At 40.0% G+C, this 22,175-nt stretch overlaps 1 protein-coding gene across 2 annotated transcripts in view; it reads right to left on the bottom strand.

Moving 5' to 3' along the window:
• The window catches only part of exoc4 (exocyst complex component 4), a 131,402-nt gene that overhangs the window by 55,273 nt on the left and 53,954 nt on the right, over positions 1 to 22,175 (bottom strand). For both annotated transcript variants that reach the window (XR_014531301.1, XM_083527948.1), the window contains exon 10: positions 16,959 to 17,055. Coding sequence is in view for 1 of the 2 variants with exons in the window: in XM_083527948.1 (XP_083384074.1) it covers positions 16,959 to 17,055 (97 nt within the window). In the remaining variant the exon portion in view is untranslated. The remainder of the gene's footprint in view (positions 1 to 16,958; positions 17,056 to 22,175) is intronic.

Genomic DNA, 22,175 nt, shown 5'->3' with positions numbered 1-22,175 from the left:
TTGAATGAATGTTTGGGTTTAACGGTTCAGCTCGTTAATGCTTCTCGTTACGAGGTCTTCAGATGATGTGATTTTAGGAGCAAAAACTCATCAGGAGTCAAAAAGCTTGTGAAGTTCTGCAAAAAAAAAAAGACAGTAATAATCATTTTCTGACAAACATTTTATTGCTCACAGTCTGCAATAAAAAAATATAAAAAACCAAATAGAAATAAATTTTATCATTTATCACACACACACACACACACACACACACACACACACACACACACACACACACACACACACACACACACACCCGACAGTTTTCAAAACAGATACTGGATATACAAAAACAAACAAATGTAAAATAAACCTGAACTTTATTACAAAAAAAATGAAACACAGTGAATCAGGAAAATGTGCTAAATGAAATAAATATGAATATATGAATGAATATAATTAATTAATTATAATTGATAAATATAACCGTGCCCTTGGTGCAGTGCTCGGTCTCGTGTAAAACAAACGGCACATCAGTGATTCGCCTCTAGAGGCCGCTCTCATTACGCTACCCGGAAAAACTATCTGTATGGATTTTGGCCGATAGACGGTAGTTCAGAGATCCGGCGAATCGGTCAACCTCTAATGTAATGGAAATGGCACCTGAGTATTTTTACTTCATTTAGCTTTACTAGATTATGACATCAGACTGAGCAAAAATTATAGCATTAATATGATAGCAAAATGCCAATTAATAAAATGAAATCTAGATTTCGTAAGGTTACATATAATCCACTCAAAAACATTGTAATATATATTTAAAATACGATAAAAGCAGAAAGCCTGAACCATTTTCAAACAGTATATGAGCTTTATCAGTATATGTTCATTTCAAATATATAGAGAATCAGAGGAGATCCTTCTCTTCAGCTCAGACGTGAGGTGGCGTACTTAAAAAAGGAACCCAACTCCTCTTTACTGGTATTCACAAACACACAAGCACATCTGCTACACTGGTCTCTCCTGTAGTACACTATATGAACAAAGGTTTTGTGACACCTGACTTTTCACAGCCATATGTGGTTCTTCCCTGACACCTTGGAGATGCAGATCTTTGGATGCGGAAGCATGAAATTTTACATTCACTCCCAAACCAGCATAGCAATGTCCCTGTTATATTGCATCTCAGCCCCTTCCATTTCCTACCAGGATCGGAGCTGATCACGTTGTACTTAGCAAATCGCATTTGCAACCAGGGGGAATAAATAGTGGTGATAAAGACTTGCTCCAGTGTTCTCGAATCCATTAGAATCTCATATTCGCACATCACAGAAATCGCATTACAACTCGCCTAATATCATTTCCCTGGATTCTGGCAGCGATGTACTGCAGCTGAGGCAGTATCATCAAACATAATGGATTATTTCTTTCCACTTTTTTTCCCCCCTCTTCCCTGCCATATGTTGAACGAGCGGAAATTCCGTTAGTTAGGTTTGCGACGTTGCTTCAATTTCCACTTTGCTGTCTTGTTTTTGTGCTCGACCTTCTCTCGCTCTTTCCTCGTTTGAAAAATACCCTTAACGAAGTTAATAGATCCCAAAAAGTGTCTCGTGTTGGCTTGTGAAATAGTCGAGTCGTTTATTTCTAGAGCGCTTTTCACAATGGACATTTTCTCAAAGCAGCTTTAAAGAACTGAATAATTAAGGTGGATGGTGTGTATTTATCCCTGATGAGCAGCCTGGGGGAACTGGGGCAAGGAACAACTCCCTTAGATAGTATGAGGAAGAAAACTTGAGAGGAACCAGACTCAAAAGAGGAACCCATCCTCATTTGGGTGATATCAAGAGTGTGATGATACATCTTAAAACAATACAAAACACTGGAGAGGGAGAACTACAGTAGCATGAGCACCAGAGTGTAAAATTATGAGTAACGTCCTTCCTACAGTCCTATACATTCAGGTGAAGTTATGGAACCAGGAGCTACTGAGCAACTCATAAAATGGGCCAACATTTGCGACCATCATAGATCCAACACCAGTTTCTTCATGCCAGAGCCTTCAAACACTTAAAGAGTTCCAAAGTCCAAATTATACATGAAGTGGAATCCAAATGGCGCTGGTAACTCTCTAGATAGCTCTGGATGGTCCAAATAGGCCAGAAACATATAAAGAAAAGCGACAGCACTTTTTCCATCCAAATTTATGAGCGGGTATATACCTCCTCATCGTGAAGCATAGTTGTTTAATCGACTCGGTTTTTTCCCAGACCTCTCCATAGAGAACCAGCTCTGCTTTTCACGATGAGCCGTCTAAATGGGTACGATTACCTGCAGCGAGGCCACACATTCTCAACTACCTCTATATTTGCTGAAGGAGCCTCAGATTTATCCAGTCCAGTGCTCACAGTCCTAATTCATTTGCCAGGATCAGATGAATATGATTATTTCCACTGCTGGTGATACAGACGGTCCGGAATTAAATCGGAGAAGTGCAGAACAAGGATTGGAACCTCATACCTCATACTAATTCTGTTCAGCGGATGCATCGGTATTCCGAATGTTAAGAAAGCGTAGGACTGCTTCGTGTATCGAATCAACTACAATAACCGAACAGAGGGAAGGGGGGGGGGGGGCGTACACACAGTCCACTAAAACATACTCCAGGAAGAGAAAGTATAATGCTAAGCTTGTTAAGTCCGAGCTATAACGTTTCCTCAGACTCCTGCTGGCATCGCTTTTTACCGCACCTCCGCAAAAACACGTCGTTCGGCTCTGAAATGGATTAAATTAGCTGACTAGCGCAGCGTGTATGAACACAACAGCAGCAAGTACTTAGAGCTGCACAAATATGCCAATTCATTTCTTGCATTTCTGTATTCATTTCTGTAGCACGTGACCAAATGAGCTTCGCTGTTGTACCGCATGACCTCATACGCTTACCTGATATGTGGCAAATGTGCAAAAGAAAAGAGAAGATAAAATGCGAAGTAAGAAGCTAAGCTTACTCTCTGTGACCAAATGAGCTTCCTTGTTGTACCGCATGACCTCATGCCCCTCACTCGAAGAGCAAAATCTAGAGAGGGAAATAAAACGGAGAAACTATGTAGGAAATCTCGACTTTCAATGAGCCTATTTGTTATGCCACATGACCTCGTGCAGTCACATCTTCAGGAAAAAAAAAAAGAAGGAACCACATACTAAGCTCATTCTCTGTGACTGAGCTTTGACGACCTCAGGTCACACTCAAAACACAGACAGAAGAAAGCGAGGAGAAACTACACAGAACGCTTCATCTTGCTTATTTCGACCAGTGAGCATCGATGTTGTACCGTTCTCACTTTGAAGAACAGCGAATCTACAAAAGACAACAAGGAGAAACTTCGCAAGAAAAGGCTTAAGCTTAAGCGCCCGAATCAGCTTAGCCGTGGGGTACCATATGACATCATGTTCTCGCTCGATGATCAGCAAATCTACAGAAGGAAAGGAAAAAAAATCAGAAAAACTAAACAAGAAGTCGCTCTGTTTGATCAGAGAGACTCGCAGTTGTACAACACAAGCGAGGCTCTCTATGACCAAATGAGCCTTGCTGTTGTACCACATGATGTGGTGCAACCTTATGCTCAATGTAATGAAAGGACAAAAGAAATAAAAAAAATTATAATCAGTGTAGTGTAAGAAATTGTAAATGCCTTCAAAAATTCCTTGTGTTTTTGAAGGAAACAAATTTGTCCTGAGCAAATATTTAATATTACACTCCAAACAAACGATGACTAAACGTATGACATAAATGAGCGTGAGTCATGAGTCTCTAGTGTGTTTATCAAAGAAATTCGAATAAAAAAAATAAATAAATAAACTAAAATCTGTCCCTTTTTCTGGCAGAAGAAACATTCCCATGACTAATTAATTCACAAGTCTGTATTATTGCTGCTTTTTTTGTTTATTTCCAGCTTCGGGAGGACACAATGTGCTCTGGGCGCTAATATAATCAACATTTTATACTGAAAAGAAAGCTATTTATTTTTTTGCCTGAAATGCAGACATCTCTTACAAGCATCTGGTAGGAAAAATGGAGCTATTACGCTCTGCTGAAGTAATAATTTGATTCCTATTTCAACAAAGAATAGCGCAGATCTACTACAGGTCAACGTTTCTGATGTAGAAACATCTTATTTCAACTTATTATCTTTTAATGAACACCTTTGAGTTTTACTGCCGAAAATCTAAACGATACGGGCGTGTTGAGAACCGCATACACGAGCCAGTTGTTTTTTTTTTTTTTCCTGCTAAAGTGAAGCAAAAATGTCACTCTCTAAATGTTATCCATTACCTCACCATTCAAGTGACACAGGCGGTAACCATTTTCTTGTCTTTTGCATTTTTACTTGCTGCTATTACTCTAAATGAAAAAAAAAAAAAAAAAGTGTACATCTTCAAACCTCCTGAAAACATGATCTATGTATTTGAGTGTCATAAAAAAATAAATAAAATAAAAAAAAAGCCTGTTTTTCTGGAACGACCCCAAAAGACTCAGCCGCTTGAATCCAAGTCTGTGTTACGTTTATAGCAAATTCATTGAACGTACGGCCGTATTGACTGTAACCTTCGATTTTAATCATGTACGCAGCAAACACGGAGTGACTTATTTAAATTGATTCCATACAATCTTTTGGATTTGATCTGCATAAGCGGTTGTCGTGTCAGTTATTGGGTCATGCTGGTATAAGAACCGCTGGATCGATAAAATAATTTGTTATCCATCTGCAAGATTTTCTCAATACACCATTCGTGTTTAGTTCAGGGGTTCTAAACGGAGCGTGCGCTCGATCCTGATTGGTTTTTAACCTCAAACAAAAAGGAACGACTGATTTAGCAAAATGTAGTTAAGTAAAAAGTCAAATATTTGACTTTGAAATGTAGTGAAGTTAAAGTAAAAGTCTCTCTAAACGCAAACACTTCAGTGAAGTATATACGTGAAAACGCTACTTAAATACAGTAATTATATTATATTTACTCCCTTCCTGTCCATCACCACTACAAATACACTCTTATGACCATTGATAGACCTCTGCTGTATCGAGACACAGGTAGAGGTGAAACCGGCCTGCACATCGGACGGAAAGAGGAAGATCCGAATGCGATATGAGCCTGCTGCAAATCTGAGAATCAGGCCGGAACTCATCTCTAATAATTGGCAATTACATGCTTTGATTTTTTGTTCGGCTCCAATTTGTATTTCTTAACTGGCCAGTTCCTGTTCATCAGTGATTGGATTAGGGTGAGAGCGAGAGAGGCTGCCCTTGCTCCTTAATTAAGCGCTGTGAACAAAAAAAAAAAAGATTGATTATCTTAAGCAACAAACCCATTAGACGTTCTTCGTAATCTCTCAGTTCAACATCCATCTTTCCTTCCTGGTCTCGCACATATGAAAAAATCCCTGGTCTAATTACAAAAACCTGGACGCATCCCATACATTTCTGTCCTCCATCTTGATCCTGTTGTTTCCACAAAGCTCTAAAATGGCCTCTCTGAAAATCCCCAGCAGGACGGAGGTGAGGAAGTGAAGTGACCGAAGGGCGGGGTGTAGTAGAGGTAAAAAGAGAGAGAGAGAGAGAGAGAGAGAGAGAGAGAGAGAGAGAGAGAGAGAGAGAGAGAGAGAGAGAGAGAGAGAAAGGGCGAATAGGGGGATGTGCTCATTTGATGAATGTACTCTAGCGGCTGGATCCCTTCTGAAGCCTGACCCCCAGACTCGCCGGCGGATCAATCAATTACATCTCCACTCCAGCAATCAAACAATGTTATTATCAGGCATCAGCTCGTCGACCTGGAAAGGCTGGCACAATCAAAGAGTGCTGTGATGCTGCCGCCAGAGCTCTGTGGCACGTCGCTAACGCAGAGTGGCAGCTCCCTTCCTTTCCAACACAACTCACACCACTCATCAGGCACACACACAAGGACAAAGTACAAGGTAAGCAGATGTTGGCCATCTAGCTACCGAAACGAGATGAGACACAAAAGGAGATCAAAAACCAAACGAATCTGAGACCCGACACACTTTGGACGGCTCAAAGAATGTGATACATAAAACTCAACTTTCCGAGTTCTCCGCCGGACACACGAGGTCTTAAAGGTCTAATCACAGGGTCTCTACACATTTTTCATTTCGGAAACTTCTCCAGACTCAAATACGCAAACTTCCCTAAAGATCAAACCGCAAACTTCCCTAAAGATCAAACCAAATTCGTATTTGAGATCAGAAGATCTAAAGCGGTGCGATGTTAATCGCTGATACGCCATTTTTAAACCGTTAACCTTCAATCCTACAGCAACAGAAGGATTGTTCATGTGTAATTCACAGAAACTACAAAACATAACTAAAGAAAATTTTTTAAAAAATTAATAAATAAAAAAAAAAAAAAAACACCTTTTGACCACATTAATATATTTTTCGTATGGAAACTGTCTCGCTCATTTTAGGGATGAACTTAAAATTATGAGGAACAAACTTATACGCACTAAAACTATACAGTCAATTACCTCTTTAATTCTGGAAAAATGCTTGGGGAAAAAGTCCATTGTTAAAAAAGTGCTACACAAAAAAAATAAATAAATAATAAAAAAAAGTAAATCGTTTCAATTCCAAATGCGTAGAAATTAAACGCGTCACATATGTAGCTTTAAGATTTTTGCGTGTGCTGTATGTGCAAGTTGTAAGCAAGCAGGTAAATAAATAAAAAATTATATTGTTCTTACTTCATACCCAGCCTTTAGAGCAGGGATTCCCCACATTTCTTCATGAAATTTAAAGGAGCTTTAACCCCTGTCCTCACCACCCCAGAAAAACCCTCCAGTGTCTTGCAGCATGCTATTTTTATTAAATAATTGACAAATAAATGCATGTAACTGCAGAAAGAGGACTTTAAACATATACATACTGTATACACACGCTGTCTTTATTTTTAGTTTTGCACAAATTTAATCGATTTGTTAATTTGGATGACTTTTTATAAAACAATACTTGGCATCCATGCAGTGTTTTTAAACCAGCTGTTTTCCCCCAAGCTTGAGGCAGCATGATTCCTGCCCCATTTGTGATCGATACTTGCTGCAGTTCCCTTTTTTTATCACTAGGGGCAATAATCACACAAAACAGTAAGAAAAGGAGGCAGAGCAGCTTTAGGATTGAAATCATTTCTGGGATTATTTTCAGAGTAATTGAATAATTACAGCTTCTATACACAGCTGTAATAAAATACGCATTCAGTACGCTATAGCAGGTAATGTAAATGTAATAACCAGTAATAGTTTTTTTTTTGTGCATGTGAAGGATCACTGCATTACTATTAAATATAAGTATATTAATTAAGTAGAAGAGTAGAGCTACTGTATCATCACAGGAGCAGTTTTAAAGGCCATCTGTGTGGTTAATGATCATTTAAACTTGGAATTCAGAAAGCTTTGAGAAATCTCTTAGCTGTAGAAGCTGAATGGGGAGAAACAAAGACCATGTTTAATGTATCAGGAGCCTGTGCATTGACCATGATTGTGTTAAAAGGGGCACTGTCCTGTTTTAATTTTTAATAACACAGATATAAAGATTTATGAGCTGACTGGAAGCGTATCCACCGGTGCCACTCGCTTTCCTCCTAAACCGAGCATATGTGTGTGTGTGTAAGACAGTGTGCATCAGGCTTGACAGATGATGTGGGCCTGTGGGGGTCTCAAACCAGAGAGAGAGAGAGAGAGAGAGAAAGAGAGAGAGAGAGAGAGAGAGAGAGAGAGAGAGAGAGAGAGAGAGAGAGAGAGAGGTGGAGGGCAAAGGAGTCAGCTGTGAAGGAGCATCTTCTATCTTTAGCTGGCGCTTCCCGGTCATCAGTTCATTTCTCTAATCATTGCTCGGGTTTTCCTCCGTCTCTCTCTCTCTCTCTCTCTCTCTCTAATTTCTGAGTTCTTTCAGACTCCTCATTACTGACACGCTGCTGTACTTCAGCCGCTCAGAACTATAAAGACGTTGTGTTGATGTTCCTCACATCAGTGACGATACGGTCATATGTGCAGTGTGTCTGAGAGGAGGAATGTGTTTAAAGTGAAACCCAGGGATGTGAAAACTCTTCACCAACTGAGTGAAAGAATAGAGTGAAAAAAGTAAGGACAGAAAAGCAGAACGAAGGAAGGAAGAAAGGAAGAAGGGAAGGGGAAAAACTAAAGAAAAGAGCAAAGGAAGGAATAAAAGGAACAAAAAAATAAAGGAAGGAGAAAAGGGGAAAAAAACATTTTCCTTCAAACAAGGAGAAAGAAAGACAGACAGACAGACAGACAGACAGACAGACAGACAGACAGACAGACAGACAGACAGACAGACAGACAGACAGAAAGAAAGAAAAAGGATAAAAGAAAGAAAGAAAGAAAAAGGATAAAAGAAAGAAAGAAAGAAAGAAAGAAAGAAAGAAAGAAAGAAAAAGAAAAAAAGAAAGAAAGAAAGAAAGAAAGAAAGAAAGAAAGAAAGAAAGAAAGAAAGAAAGAAAGAAAGAAAGAAAGAAAGAAAGAAAGAAAGAAAGAAAGAAAGAAAGAAAGAAAGAAAGAAAGAAAAAAATTAATGTAATGAAAGGAACAAAAAAAGGAAGGAAAAGTTAATAAAAAAAAGAAAAAAATACTTGTTCCTTCAATCAATGAGAAAGAAAGATAAAGGAAGGAAGGGGGGAAGGAAGAAAAAGAAAAAAAAAACAACCTAAGAGAGAAGGGAAAAAAAAAGAAATTAAAGGACAAAACAAACGGAAGAGAAGTTGTGTTCCTTGAAACAATGAGGGAAGAAAAAAACTAAAAGAAGAAAGGAAAGAAAGAAAGAAAGGAAAAAAACTAAAAGAAGAAAGGAAAGAAAGAAAGGAAAGAAAGAAAGAAAGAAAGAAAGAAAGAAAGAAAGAAAGAAAGAAAGAAAGAAAGAAAGAAAGAAAGAAAGAAACTTTAAAAATGCTTCGCTCGCCCCTCCAATCTAAAATACAATATTGCCTACATAGGCAGTATTATTAGATTATTAGAGTTGCTGATGTGGCACTTTTTCTCTATAAGCGAACCCTTTTGTAGCGTTGTGTGAATACGACGGGCCGGCAGACGAGAGGAAGATAGAAAAGGATAGAAACGAAAGATGCTGCTGCTAACGCGCAAAAACAAACGGCTTTTCCTCACGACCTTTAAAAAGGAAAAAAAATAAAACAGTTTATTTTCCGGTTTATGACTCGCGACTACGCTCCGAAGACTTACGCCACCATGTTTCACATCTGTTTGGAAAAATCTTTAAATACACACAAAAAAAAAAAAAAAGGAAGAGATTTTTAAAAGCGGGGATGAGAAGAATTTGGCGTGACTACGCAAAACTACGGAGCAAAACATAAATAATGTAAAATCGGCGTACGGCTAAATGAATAAATATCTAAAATGTAGCCTGATATCTAAGTGTCTAACGGTACGTGTGTAAATCTGGCGTACGGCGTGTTAGACACGGAAACCTGACACCAGTGATAATAGCTAAAATCGTAAAGTGACACTGATTGCAATTACAAACAGAAACTCCCGTGATTCATCATCGTACGCTCGCTTAGCTATTAGCGAGCTATTTTTAGACCCCGGAACGCATGCGGCGGGGAGAACGCTACATTAAAAATTCATTAATTGCCGCCTCTTGGGACTGATTAATTGCAGGGGAACCGAATCACCTGCAAATTTATATTTGATTAATCGTGCTGCTCGATAGAACGAATTTTGAAACGTCTTAAGCCTGTACACACTAATAAAAGTTTTATTTATTTTTTTGTAAAGGACGATTGGCACGTATTGATGAGAGCTGGAGCTCTAGTAACCCAAAGCGTATTTCTTTTATTTAATTAATTAATCAATTAAGCCCCCCTTCCCTCCAGTATTCCCCTTCCCAAACCTTGTATTTTTATTTTCAGCTGAAAGGAGAAGAATCTACCGTCGTACTCCATCCAGGCTACGGTTCAACCAATGGAGCAGTTCAGAGAAGTTTTTCTGCACACCGTAGACGGACATGGATGTGGTTATTTGAGTTACTAAAGCATTCTTTTAAACTCAAACCCAAACTGTACTTCCCTGATGTACCGTTCCGTGTGAAAACCCTAGAAAGATCATATATCAAGATTCCGTGCGCTTCCTAAAATACTCACCCTGAGATATCAATTAAATAAAATATACCGCAGCTGCGTGATTATACCGTAACTCATCTCGATTCTGACAAACGATTGGCTGATTGGATAAGTGCAGTAATGAGCAGAGGTGTTCCTAATAATAAATCAGATTTGATGAGTGGGTCCATATAATCACTATTAAATCTTGATTAGAATGTTTATATATTTATCACAGCAGTGAACGAGCACTATAAATATGATCAGATTTTATCTGGACACCTACCACATCAGTATGTGCTTTTTGAACTTTCCCATTTTTCTGTTATAAAAACTTTCAATTCATCCCAAAGGTGTGCAATAAGGTTGAGGGTCAGATCTCTATTGGAGATCTTCCACTCCAACCCATTTAAAGTGTATCTTCATAGAGCTGGCTTTGTGCACAGTGGGCATCATCACGCTGGAACAGGTTTGGGCCTCCTAGTGGTAACAGTTTGGGGAAGAACCACATATGGATGGAAAAATCAAGACTTTAGACTTCATATCTGGCCAACCAACCGATGATTTTTTTTGAATCACTGAGAATCAACACACACAAAGTTCACTCTGTACTTTTTTTTTCTGTCTCCAGAAAAAGTTTCAGCTCTTTCGACTCGACGTTTCTCCTTCCAAACTCGCAGGTTAACACCGGAGGCGTTTGTTCAACACTGAGCCCCACCAAATAAATATAACACACACTGGCTCAGTGGCTCAGTCTAATCCCAGTCAACACCGGGGGAAATAAGAGAGCTGGAAGAAAGCGAAGAAAAGATGGTGGCAGATGGAGAATGCAGAAGAAGGAATATCGAGTTTAGAGCGATTCTGTGTACACGTGTGTGTGTGAGTGAGCTGTTATTACAGATTATTGCTCTCTGATAAACAGCCTCAGCTGGACAATCGCAGGGTGCTAAACGAATTCTCCGCATGCCTCCAATCAGGGGAGCTTACTGCTGATTGGAAGGGAGGAGGAATATTTCAAAAGTTTGCGGACACCTGGTAATAAGTACAGTATGAGATTTTTAGTGTCGCTTTAGTCTCAATTAAGTCTTAATTTGCTCTTCTAATTCCCTCCACTCTTCTGGGAAGATGTTCCACTAGACTTTGTTGTGTGCTTATAGATATTTGTATTCATCAGCCACAAGGGTGTTATGAAAGACAGGTACTGATGTAAGTGAGGAGACCTGAGGTGCAGTCAGCATTCACATTCATGCCAAAGGTGTTCAGTAGGGATGAGATCAGAGCTCTATAGCAGCAAGATCTTCCTCTCCGAAGCATGTAAACCAGATCTTCAAGGAGCTCACTTCGTGCACAGGGGCATCGCCATGCTGGAACAGTTTTGGGTTTCCAAGTTCAAGTGAAAACATTGTATTAAAGCGCATCTAAAAGACGTCCTGTATAATTGTGGTCCTCCAGATTTGTGGTAACAGTTTGGAGAAGAACCATATATAGCAGGAACGTTCAGGTGACCCAATACGTTTGTCCTTATAGTGTGTGTGTGTGTGTGTGTGTGTGTGTGTGTGTGTGTGTGTGTGTGTGTATTGAAAGCCAGCTGTATTTGGATTAAGAAAAAAGAAGAAACTAGGTGGCTTTGGATTAAGTGGGCAGAACCGTGGGCAATCAGGACACAGACTGGTCAACCCCGACTGGGTCTCCTGGATAAGGGTGTTTGATGCTGAAATGACCCCAGGATACAACACTAATGATGTGTTCTTTTTTTTTTTTAACGTCAAATTGCGATCACTTTGAGGGGGAAAAAATATTTTCGGTGGGGATTGAAGTTGAGTGAAATTTAGTGAGACCTGGCAACCCAAACCTGGTCAAATTAGGCCCAATGTTGGCCTGTGGTGACCTTTGATTTGGCCCACCAAGCCATCTACGTGAATAAGGTGGGCAAAAAGGGAGATTCCCAGCTTGGGAAAGAAAATGGCATCTGTGAGGTATATATACGCTTTCCGTGTGAAAAACGAGTGCAAACCGAAAAGCAAACTAACTGACTCTCATCTACATAATATCCTGACTGTAAGTCAGCTGCAGCCCAGTTTGGATAAAAGTTTTAAAATAGAAGGACCAGCTTTCTGTCTTTCATTAAAGCTTACTGTTATTACACGCATATGGCTGTATTGCTTATTGCTGTATTGCTTCAGACTCTCTGAATTCTATTGTACTGTAAATGCAATGTTCTGATTGTACTAGACCAGAAAAGTTTGAAAATAAAACAGCATTAGTTATGCAGCACATAGTCATGTTTTCTATCTATTCATTTCTAAATATTATAAAATCATAAATCAGACCATCATGGCAACTTCACCAGTACCCTTAAGGCCCTTTATAGGAGAAATGCTTGGGCCCCTCTGGTCTAAATGGTTCACACAAAATCTTTTATTTTATTATAGAATTGTGATTATTTGAATCAAACTAAAAAAATAAAAGGACATTCACACAGCCGGCGCTGAAAATCTCTGTATCCGATCGCATTAAAATTCTGTATATTACATCCTTGTTCTCAAGAATCCTTAATCCTTCTCTCCTTGGTGGAATGTGTAGAAGCGTAATTCCTTAACAACACTTCAGTGGTCTCGCAGCACGAAACCGGCAGATTGTTGAGTGAAAGTTTTTCTTTCAGGTCCGGTGGTGACAAATTTTGCTTTATCATTTATCCGGTCCAAACAAAACCTGTTTAACTTTTTTTTTTGGATGCGAGATGTTTTGTTCATAACCTACAATCTAACTCTCAGCCAACTCTCTGAGATGAGGAGATAATAAAGTGAAAGAAAGTGCTTGGCCCCATTAATATCTGCTGGGACATTGTTTTTGGTGCGTTGTTTTTTTTTTATACATTATCTGTATATCTAGGCCTTGGTAATATGAGCCAACTGTCCCGTAGAGAGAAATTCCTATGTTATTAGACCAGACATGTAGGCTAGCTGAGCTCCCACTGTCTTAAGCAGATGTTCTGTAGATGCGGATGTTCTGCTGTGCTTCCTGATAGTCACATCACAGCAAGGTGCGCCTTGGTCTTGAGCCGCCTCCTGCCTTTATGGAGGATAAATACCTCCTGATCTGTTCACCTCGCCTACTGTATTTCTTTACTTCGACCCCCCCAACCGAAAGTGGCCAGGAGTATATACTGAACCCAGGGAACATTTCCTTTTGGAGCTGCAATCACGCCGGTGCTACGTCGGTGCCGGTCGTAATCACCGTTGATCACGAATACGAGAGTGTGGAGAAAGATTACGGGTGAGCCACACGGTCCCCCTCCTTTTTAAAATGCCAACCTCAGTCAGGGCAAGAGGCTTTAAATACCACTCAAATGTCAGCAGGAGGCCCCACACAAGTCAAACAAAATTACCTCCTACCTGCTCTGCTCGGCTCCCCCTCGATGCTCTCACTACAGCAGGTGTGTGTGTGTGTGTGTGTGTGTGTGTGTGTGTGTGTGTGTGTGTGGGGGACAAAAAGGTTCTAGTATCTTTTTTGTTTTGCAATGCCTTGTTTGATTATCATGCATGCCTATATTTTTTTGACAGAACTAACACACACACACACACACACACACACACACACACACACACACACACACACACACACACACACACACACACACACACACACACACACACACACACACACACACACTCTCTAGGGATGACACCGGAGTATCACTGCCTTCTGATCAATATCCTGGCAGCTCATTTTTGCCTTTTTACTCCAGCACGCAAACAAAATATCTGCCATAAAAATGACACCTAAAACCCAAACACACACACACACACACACACACACACACACACACACAAAACACGATCGATCTGCACGAAGAGATCCGATACTCCGATAAGTGTTTTTGGACTTCCCAATGCACTGAAGATACCGGGGGAAGAGCCGATGTATTAGCGTGTGAACTTCAGACGAGTGTGTGAAGTTGCCCGGAGGGAGTATCGATTCCCTGCGAAGCTTTGAGCTTTGGCGAATCCTTTTCCGGCAACACGCGATGTTGGCTTCGTCCTCGGTCGGTGATCTCCGGCGCTTTCCTCGACTCCCAGAACTTCAAGCGCGAATTGTCTCTCGGCGGCGAGCTATGGATTTCAACGTACAGCCTGTGTTTCGCTGATGTAGCAAACGCCGGGAACGTCGAAGCTTAAAGCGAAGCATCGATTCAAATAAATGCAGAATTGGATCGATTGTACATAAGTGAAATACTGAGAGATACGCAAAAAAAAAATAAAAAAATTGGTAATAATAATAATAGTCCAGCTGAGGAACCCAGAGAGACCTGAGCTCTTAGTTCTCAGGGAGAAATAATTGAGGTCTTTATTAAGAACATGCTGAAGGTGAAGCAGCTACACAATGAAGATGGAAGGTGAATAATTCAGACTCAATGGACGTCCGTTAATGCGAATGATATTGCAGTGTTGTAAAAATCTTGCTTCTGATTGGTCGAAAGCTTGTGTTCATTCATTTTCTAGATCTGCTCATTCTAATAATCGATGTAACACAGACATAAATGAACGAACAGATTTTAGTAAGGAGTCTCCAGTTTCAGTGATTCGTAACAAGTAAAGCTTTCAGGAAAGAGAGGTTTAAACTTCGGGTTTCTGTCAGGGTTTATACTTTGGGGTTTTGTAAGGAATCTCCAAGTAAGGAGTCTCCAGTGTCAGTGATTAATTAGAAGTGAAGATCTCAGGAGAGAGAAGTTTACAGTTTGGGTTTTTGTAAGTAAGGAGTCTCCAGTTTCAGTGATTAGTCCCAAGTAAAGTTTCTACTTCATGTTTTTGTAAGTAAGGAATCTGTAAGTTAGGAGTCTCCAGTTTCATTGATTAGTAACTAAGAAGGTCTTTAGGAAAGAAACGTTCCCACTGCAGGTTTCTGTCAGTAAGGAATCTCTAATTAAGGCGTCTCCAGTGTCAGTGATTAGTAACAGGTAAAAGCTGGATAAAACTGGTACCTACTAAGTGTAGCTATAAATGGGAAAAAAAGTGAATTTTTAAATACTACAAAATAAAACACTTGCTGATATCCTGGTTTAGGTCTCAGGAACTCAACACCCAGTCATCGACTATTTTCCATCAACAGCACAAACCCTGAATATTTCACTCCTTCTATCATAGATGTAAAACGACCAGTTATCCATCAAAACTTAACGGAGACATGCATCGACACTCTGCACTGGAACTGAGCAGGCTGGATGAACTCCCTCTGATCCAAGCTGCTAAATCACCGACCGTGTACAAGCCCAGACCAGACAAATCACTAAGCATTAAAAAGATACACAACTTCTCCTGTGGGTTGTTTGTTGTATCATTCCCCAATCCTCTCTTAAACAGGGTTTAGTTTAAGACTATTCTCAGACATTGGTCTATTTGTACTAGCATGCGGATATTTTTCCTGACGGAGACGACAAAGCGTTTCTGTACGGAAATCTATATTTATGAGCGGAAACAAGGATCGATCAAACTTTTTTATTCTGTACCCAAACTAAAAATCGACACAGGATGCAACTTGAATGTAAAACATAACTGGGAGGTTCACAGCTCTATAGGGTGCAGTAGCATTAATAATTTTCCCTTCACTTGAACTAGGAACAAGGGCCAACTCATTGAAGATACATGGGTTGGAGTGGAAGATTTTGAGTGGCCTGCTATAGACATTGATATTTACGAAATTTGGCACATGCTTTTATCCAGGCCGACTTCCAACTGAGCAGTTGAGGGCCTTGCTCAAGGGCCCAGCAGTGATCAACTATTACAATCAAGTGCCATAACCACTGAGCTACCATCTCCCCCTTGGGTAGACGCCCTTATCCAGAGAAACTTAGTTATCTCAGTTAAACAGCTGAGCAATTGGTGGTTAAGGGCCTTGCTCAAGGGCCCAAGAGGAGCAAATTGATGGTGCTTGACACACTGATCAGGAGTTCAACATTTTACCCACTGAGCTATACTGAGCCTTCTCACCAACATCACTACCTGACTTCACTCACATCATTGTGCACAAATCTCCATAACTTCTAGTGAGAACATCTTCCCAGAAGAGTGGAGGTTATTATAACAGTAAATATCAATAGTCAATAAAACACTAAAACAATGTAAACATGCCAGTAGTGATTAAGGGGACCAGGCACTTTCTGATCCAATCTCCTAGTTACTGGGGCCATTAGTGCTTGTTTTTCCAAAAACTTGTTACCATCAGTGTAGTGGAACATTTGAGGTCTTATGTAGAAGGCAGGTTTCTGTTCGTTTTTTTGTCTACAACCATCAACCTTCACTTCCAATTTCAAAGATCCTCAGAACAAAACTTGGCTGAACCGGTCAGAACAAACCACTGTGTGTGTTTGTTTGTATTTTTTTTCCTAACCTCAGCTCATTGTAACAAAGCCTGTAAAACACAGGGATTCCCGACAGATGGTGTCAATGCCCACATAAGAGGAGGAAATACATAAATGGAGCACAGTTCAAATCTAATTGCCGGCCTTCTGACTACTGGGCAGTGCAGTCACGTTCCGGCCCGGCTGACCGCGGTTTGGTTACGTCTCCGTAATGCCCCGGTAACATGAGAGGGCATTAGAGAGGGCAGATCAGATGTTGGGGCAGATTGGAAAATTGAATGTAAAATTGAATGTGGAGGGAAGGAGGGAATAAACTCCTTCAACTGAAGCCGTCAGAGGAAAGCAAAAATCAAAGCTGCTGCCTGGTAACACCATCACAACCAGGGAGAGGGGAAAAAAATACTGAAAGGATAAATAATGTGTCTGTGTGTGTGTGTGTGTGTGTGTGTGTGTGTGTGTGTGTTTAAAAAAAATAAAAGTCCTACCTAAGCAAAGGCTGGAAGATGACAGTGATGTTCCTGGCTCCAGGCTTACACAGGAACTTGGTTTCTCCTCCTTCAATCAGGTTATCATCAGCTCCCCCTGAAAATGAACAGAAGAAATTGGTTAGAGTGATAAAGATGTAAATAACAAAAAAAATGATTAACGAATGACAAGCTGCACGTGATCTAATAAAAAACATCTAAATGCATGTTCCTTTTGTTTCTATGAAGAGATTGTTTTACAATCCACTTCATCCCAGAGCAGTTCAGAAGAATTCAGGTCCTGCGACTGGGCAGGTCATCCAACGATAGAGGACACACCAGACGACTGTTTGCTCTCTAACACTTACAGAGCACCGGCTTCGGCTAGTCTAGACGGAATCGCACTGTGTTAAAGTATGGAATGGTTGCCATGTTGGTTCTATTCACCCGGATTAAATGTCCAAACTTCCCTGCTCCAAAACAACCCCAAAACATTAAGCATGTTTGAGTGTAGGGGTGAGACAGTCTGCTAACATCTTCTCTCCTTCTTCTACGTCTTATAGAAGATCTTTTGTTAGAGCCAAAAAATGTCATATCTGGACTCCAGAGAACTTTCTTCAACTCGTTCACTGTCCGGTACGTTTCTGTGCAGGACTTTCAGTACGGGTTACGGTGCACATGTGTACAGAATGCAATTCTTGTTTTACGTGTGGAACATCGTTAAAATCCCCCATGAACATGTTAAGTGGCGGACCACAACTTTGTTTGGTCTCTGCCTCGCACTTGCAAAAATAAAATCTCTCAAAAGAAATCGAATCAATGCAATTTTTCTTTAATATATGGATTAAATTAAGTACATATTCATATCGCTAGACTCTCGTAAAAATCTTTGGCAAAGACAGGAAGTCACGTGTTGATTAAATGATAAAAATAAAAGTGTATTGCATCAATCTGATCATAGAAAAAAAAACAAATCAAAATAATTGAAATACTGTATACAATATTTTGTATTAAGTATTTTAAAAAAATGTAAATTATTTAAATAAATAATTTACATTGGAAAAAAATTGCGCAACATGTAGACCCGTAACGTTTGAGTTTTTCGAAAAACTGAAAATTTCACTAAAAATATATAATATTAAAAATATTAATTATATTAATTAATATTTATTTAATATTTTACATATTAAAAATATAAATTCATATTAATTCATATAATTTATATTAATATTTTTTATATTTAAAATAATTTATATTAATACATTTAATAAATTTAATTAATTAATTAATTACAATTTAAAATATTATATTCTTTTTATTTTAATAAATGTTTTTTAAACCAAGCAGGAATTTACTTAAAATTGTTTTTAAAAAAGTCAAAATGTTGATGTTTACAAAAAAAAGTCTGTATATATATAAAAAAAAAAAATTTATAAAAAAACAAACAAATTGAACCGAATCGTGACTCGTAAGCTGTGGTATGTACCGAACTGTGAATTTTGTGTACCGTTATGCCCCTTATTTATATAGTGACCATGTGCACATGCCACATTAGGAGGGTTAATAAGAAAATCATGGCTGTGTAAGTCACTCATCTAGACAGCGGGTTTGGAGGAACCAGTCGAGCTGCCATGCTTATTACCTTCACTCATCCACGCGATCAATATCACTGACTCCGAGGGGATCGCTCACGACGTCAATAAAAAATAAATGAATAAATAATAATAATAAAAACCCCAATGATGGGACCAGTGGCTCACTGGTTATAAATAACACCCTGTCTCAGTGATATTCACAACACACACACACACACACACACACACACAATGGTTTAGTGTAAATTGTAAGGCTTGATAGCGGATCCCAGCTGGTTTCTTTACTGGTCCATGCGGTAATCAAGATGGTGCAGGTTCTACTCACATAGGAGCTGGTTTTCACTGTAACCGGTTGCTAGGGTGTTGTTACCTGGTTACTGTGGTTGCTACGTTTTTCAAAATGTTGCTTAACAAATACTCTGGTTGCTAGGGAGTTCGAGGTGTTGCTAAGTGGTCCCAAGTGAGTTAGTAGCCGGTTGTTGTAATGTTACAACACGGTTGCTATGGTGATCCAGGTGGTTGCTCTGTTATTGTATCCGATTCCTTCTGGTGTTCCAGGGTGTAGCTACATGGCGGTTACTGTTAAGCTAGGAGCTGGTTGTTATGGCATTTCAGCTAGTTGTGAGTTTCAAGGTGGTCGCTATGGTATTGCAGGGTGTAACTCTGAGACTTGCTCGATGGTTGTGATGCTATGCTAAATGGTCAACAGTCAACTAGTAGCTGGTTATTATTGCTATGGTGTTCCAGTGTTTATTTCACAGTAATGATGTATATTAGTTATTTAAATCGGTAGTTATTCTGGGAAATCGAGCTCTGAAATTCCAGGCTCAGTGGTTACTGCGGTATTCCGTTAAAATTCCAGCTGCATAATTTACGGCAATTATATGATGCTTTGCATATTAAATGTGGGAAGTGGCAGCTCGGTGGTTGAGACGTCGATCAGAAGGGTCGTGAGTTTAAGTCTCGGCGCCGCCAAGATGGTGCTCCTGGGCCCTTAAACGTGGCCCTTGAGCCTTAACTCAGTTGCATAAATGAGATCATTGTTAAAGTGTCTCTGGGTAAGTGCGTCTGCCAAATGCCATTAATGTCTTTTTTTTATAATCAAAATAAACACACAGGTCATTTTGGCCCGAACTGAAACTTGTAAACTTGATACCTACAGTAGACGAAACTCTGTGCACAATCCCAACAGTATCATCAGGTTATTGTATGCAGTGACAAACACAAGCACCAAAACTGCAATCCACAAAATCACATTAGCATTTATTTTTATATAAAAGCACACACACAGAAAGAGAGAGAGAGAGAGAGAGAGAGAGAGAGAGAGAGAGAGAGAAACGTGTGGAACTTCTTTTCTCATTTATGTAAAGACAACAGAACCCTTATCCCTACTAAAAGCTTTCGCGCAGAATGTCTTTCATCGCCGTGGCTTCCGTGAAAAAAACGCATTTCTAAAGAGACAATTCGAGCTGCTACGAGGAAACGGAGCCCACGTCCAATTTTCCTTCCTCCGCTCTTTTCCCTTTTTTTTTTATTTTCTCTCTGATGCCAATTCAATTAAGACTCAATTACATCTCCTAAATAAAAGCCGCTGCCACACATCATCAAGAGAGAAGGGGGGGGGGGGGGGGGGGTTTACAGACAGAGAAAATAAAAAAAATTTGAGAGATGGAAAAACTATGTGGAAAACAAAGTGGAAAAGAGAGAGGGGAGACAAAAGAGACATATAGATAGCAACTGAAACAAGTAGACAAAGGAAAAGTGCATGAGAGAGAGAAAGAGAGAGAGAGCATAAAAGGCAAAAAAAGGTCAAATAAACAGGGGAAAAGTGCATGATCGATAGATAGATAGATAGATAGATAGATAGATAGATAGATAGATAGATAGATAGATAGATAGATAGATAGATAGATAGATAGATAGATAGATAGATAGATAGATAGATAGATAGATAGATAGATAGATAAACAGACAGATAGATAGATAAACAGACAGACAGAGACATGAGACGACAGTGTGGAAAAAAGAGAGAACAAAAGGGGCAGAAATGTAGCTATAGAGACTATTTGATAGAGGAAAAGTGCATATATATGAGAGAGAGAGAGAGAGAGAGAGAGAGAGAGAGAGAGAGAGAGAGAGAGAGATACAAAAATGTAAAAAAGATTGGGAACGTATAAGTCAGAGAGACAGAAAGACAGACAGGTCGAAGAAAAAGAGATACAGAAATACAAAAAAGAAAGAGAGAAAGAGAAAGAGGGAGACAAAAAATATAAAAAGACAGAAGGACAGAGAGAAACAGAGGGAAGAGATTATGCAAAGCTTTATATATATACACATATACATATAGTGTGAGAGGAAAACAGAGGACGAGTGATTCAGGATGTCGACGTCTCTTTGAATGAATATTAGCGGTGATGTGGGACAAGTAGAGAAAGATCAAGCAGTAAATTACACACAAAGACAGAGACAGTGAGGGACAGAGAGAGACAGTGAGAGAAAGACAGAGACAGAGAGAGAGAGAAAGAGAGAGAGACAGAGAGAGAGAGAGAGTGAGAGAGAGATAGTGAAAGAAAGTGAGAGACAGTGAGAGAGAGAAAGTGAGAGACAGTGAGAGAGAGACAGTGAGAGAGAGAGAGAGAGAGAGAGAGAGAGAGAGTGAGAGACAGAGAGAGACAGTGAGACAGAGAGAGAGAGAGAGAGAGAGAGAGAGAGAGAGAGAGAGAGAGAGAGAGAGAGAGAGAGAGAGAGAGAGAGAGTGAGAGACAGTGAGACAGAGAGAGACAGTGAGAGAGAGCGAGAGAGAGAGAGAGACAGTGAGACAAAGAGAGACAGTGAGACACAGTCACAGACCAACGATTCGCAGACGCGATTGTAATAAGTTCACCTCCGTGAATAAGTTCCGGATAAGCCCTCCGTGGCTCGTGCACCAAAACAATCGCATCAAAACAATCATTAGCATTTGTGTGGGTTGTGTTTGCTTTTCTTGTCAACATGAGAAGCTTTGTTTGCTGTCCGTGTGTGTGTGTGTGTGTGTGTGTGTGTGTGTGAATGTTAGAGCCTCTCCCCTGTGGCAGTGACTGATCTCGGATTAGACGGGAGGGCGTGTCTGCTGTGATCTCGGAGTGTGGAAATAAAGTGTAGTGCACGTAACGCGGTGCGGATCTTCCCGGTCTGCCCGCGTACAATCAAGCCAGCCAGTGACTTAGTGAAATTGCATTAGCCGCACTTCCGCGGCTCTGATTAGAAACGGCTTGATGTGTCGTGTATTCGGCGCGGCTACGATGGAGAAGCGGAGAGGTACAGGGGCTTCGATAACGCCGAGTGTCCCTGTGGACTCGGATGCGTTTGCGCTCTGTGTTGTTTTCGTTATGTGGCGCGTTACACTGGAGAGCTGAGGTACACATACACACACACACACACACACACACACGCACTCATCTGAAGCATAAGGAACATCGGACTCAGGGTGTAAAGAGACGTGCGCTATAAACATGCTTGCGTTGAGATTTACACCAAAATTCGGCTTAAACTCTGAAGCGGGAAGTCATAAATTATATCAGCGTTGCGCTCATTCGACTGAGCTGCAAAGGCGAGAATTCAGCACAAGAACAAGAATCTGGCGATACGATGCGTATCGCGATAC

Source organism: Silurus aristotelis (assembly GCF_946808225.1).
Source record: "Silurus aristotelis genome assembly, chromosome: 24".
In the NCBI taxonomy this organism is placed as follows: Eukaryota; Metazoa; Chordata; class Actinopteri; order Siluriformes; family Siluridae; genus Silurus; species Silurus aristotelis.
The sequence above is the reverse complement of the archived record's forward strand: the minus strand, read 5'-3'. Positions and strand labels throughout refer to the sequence as shown.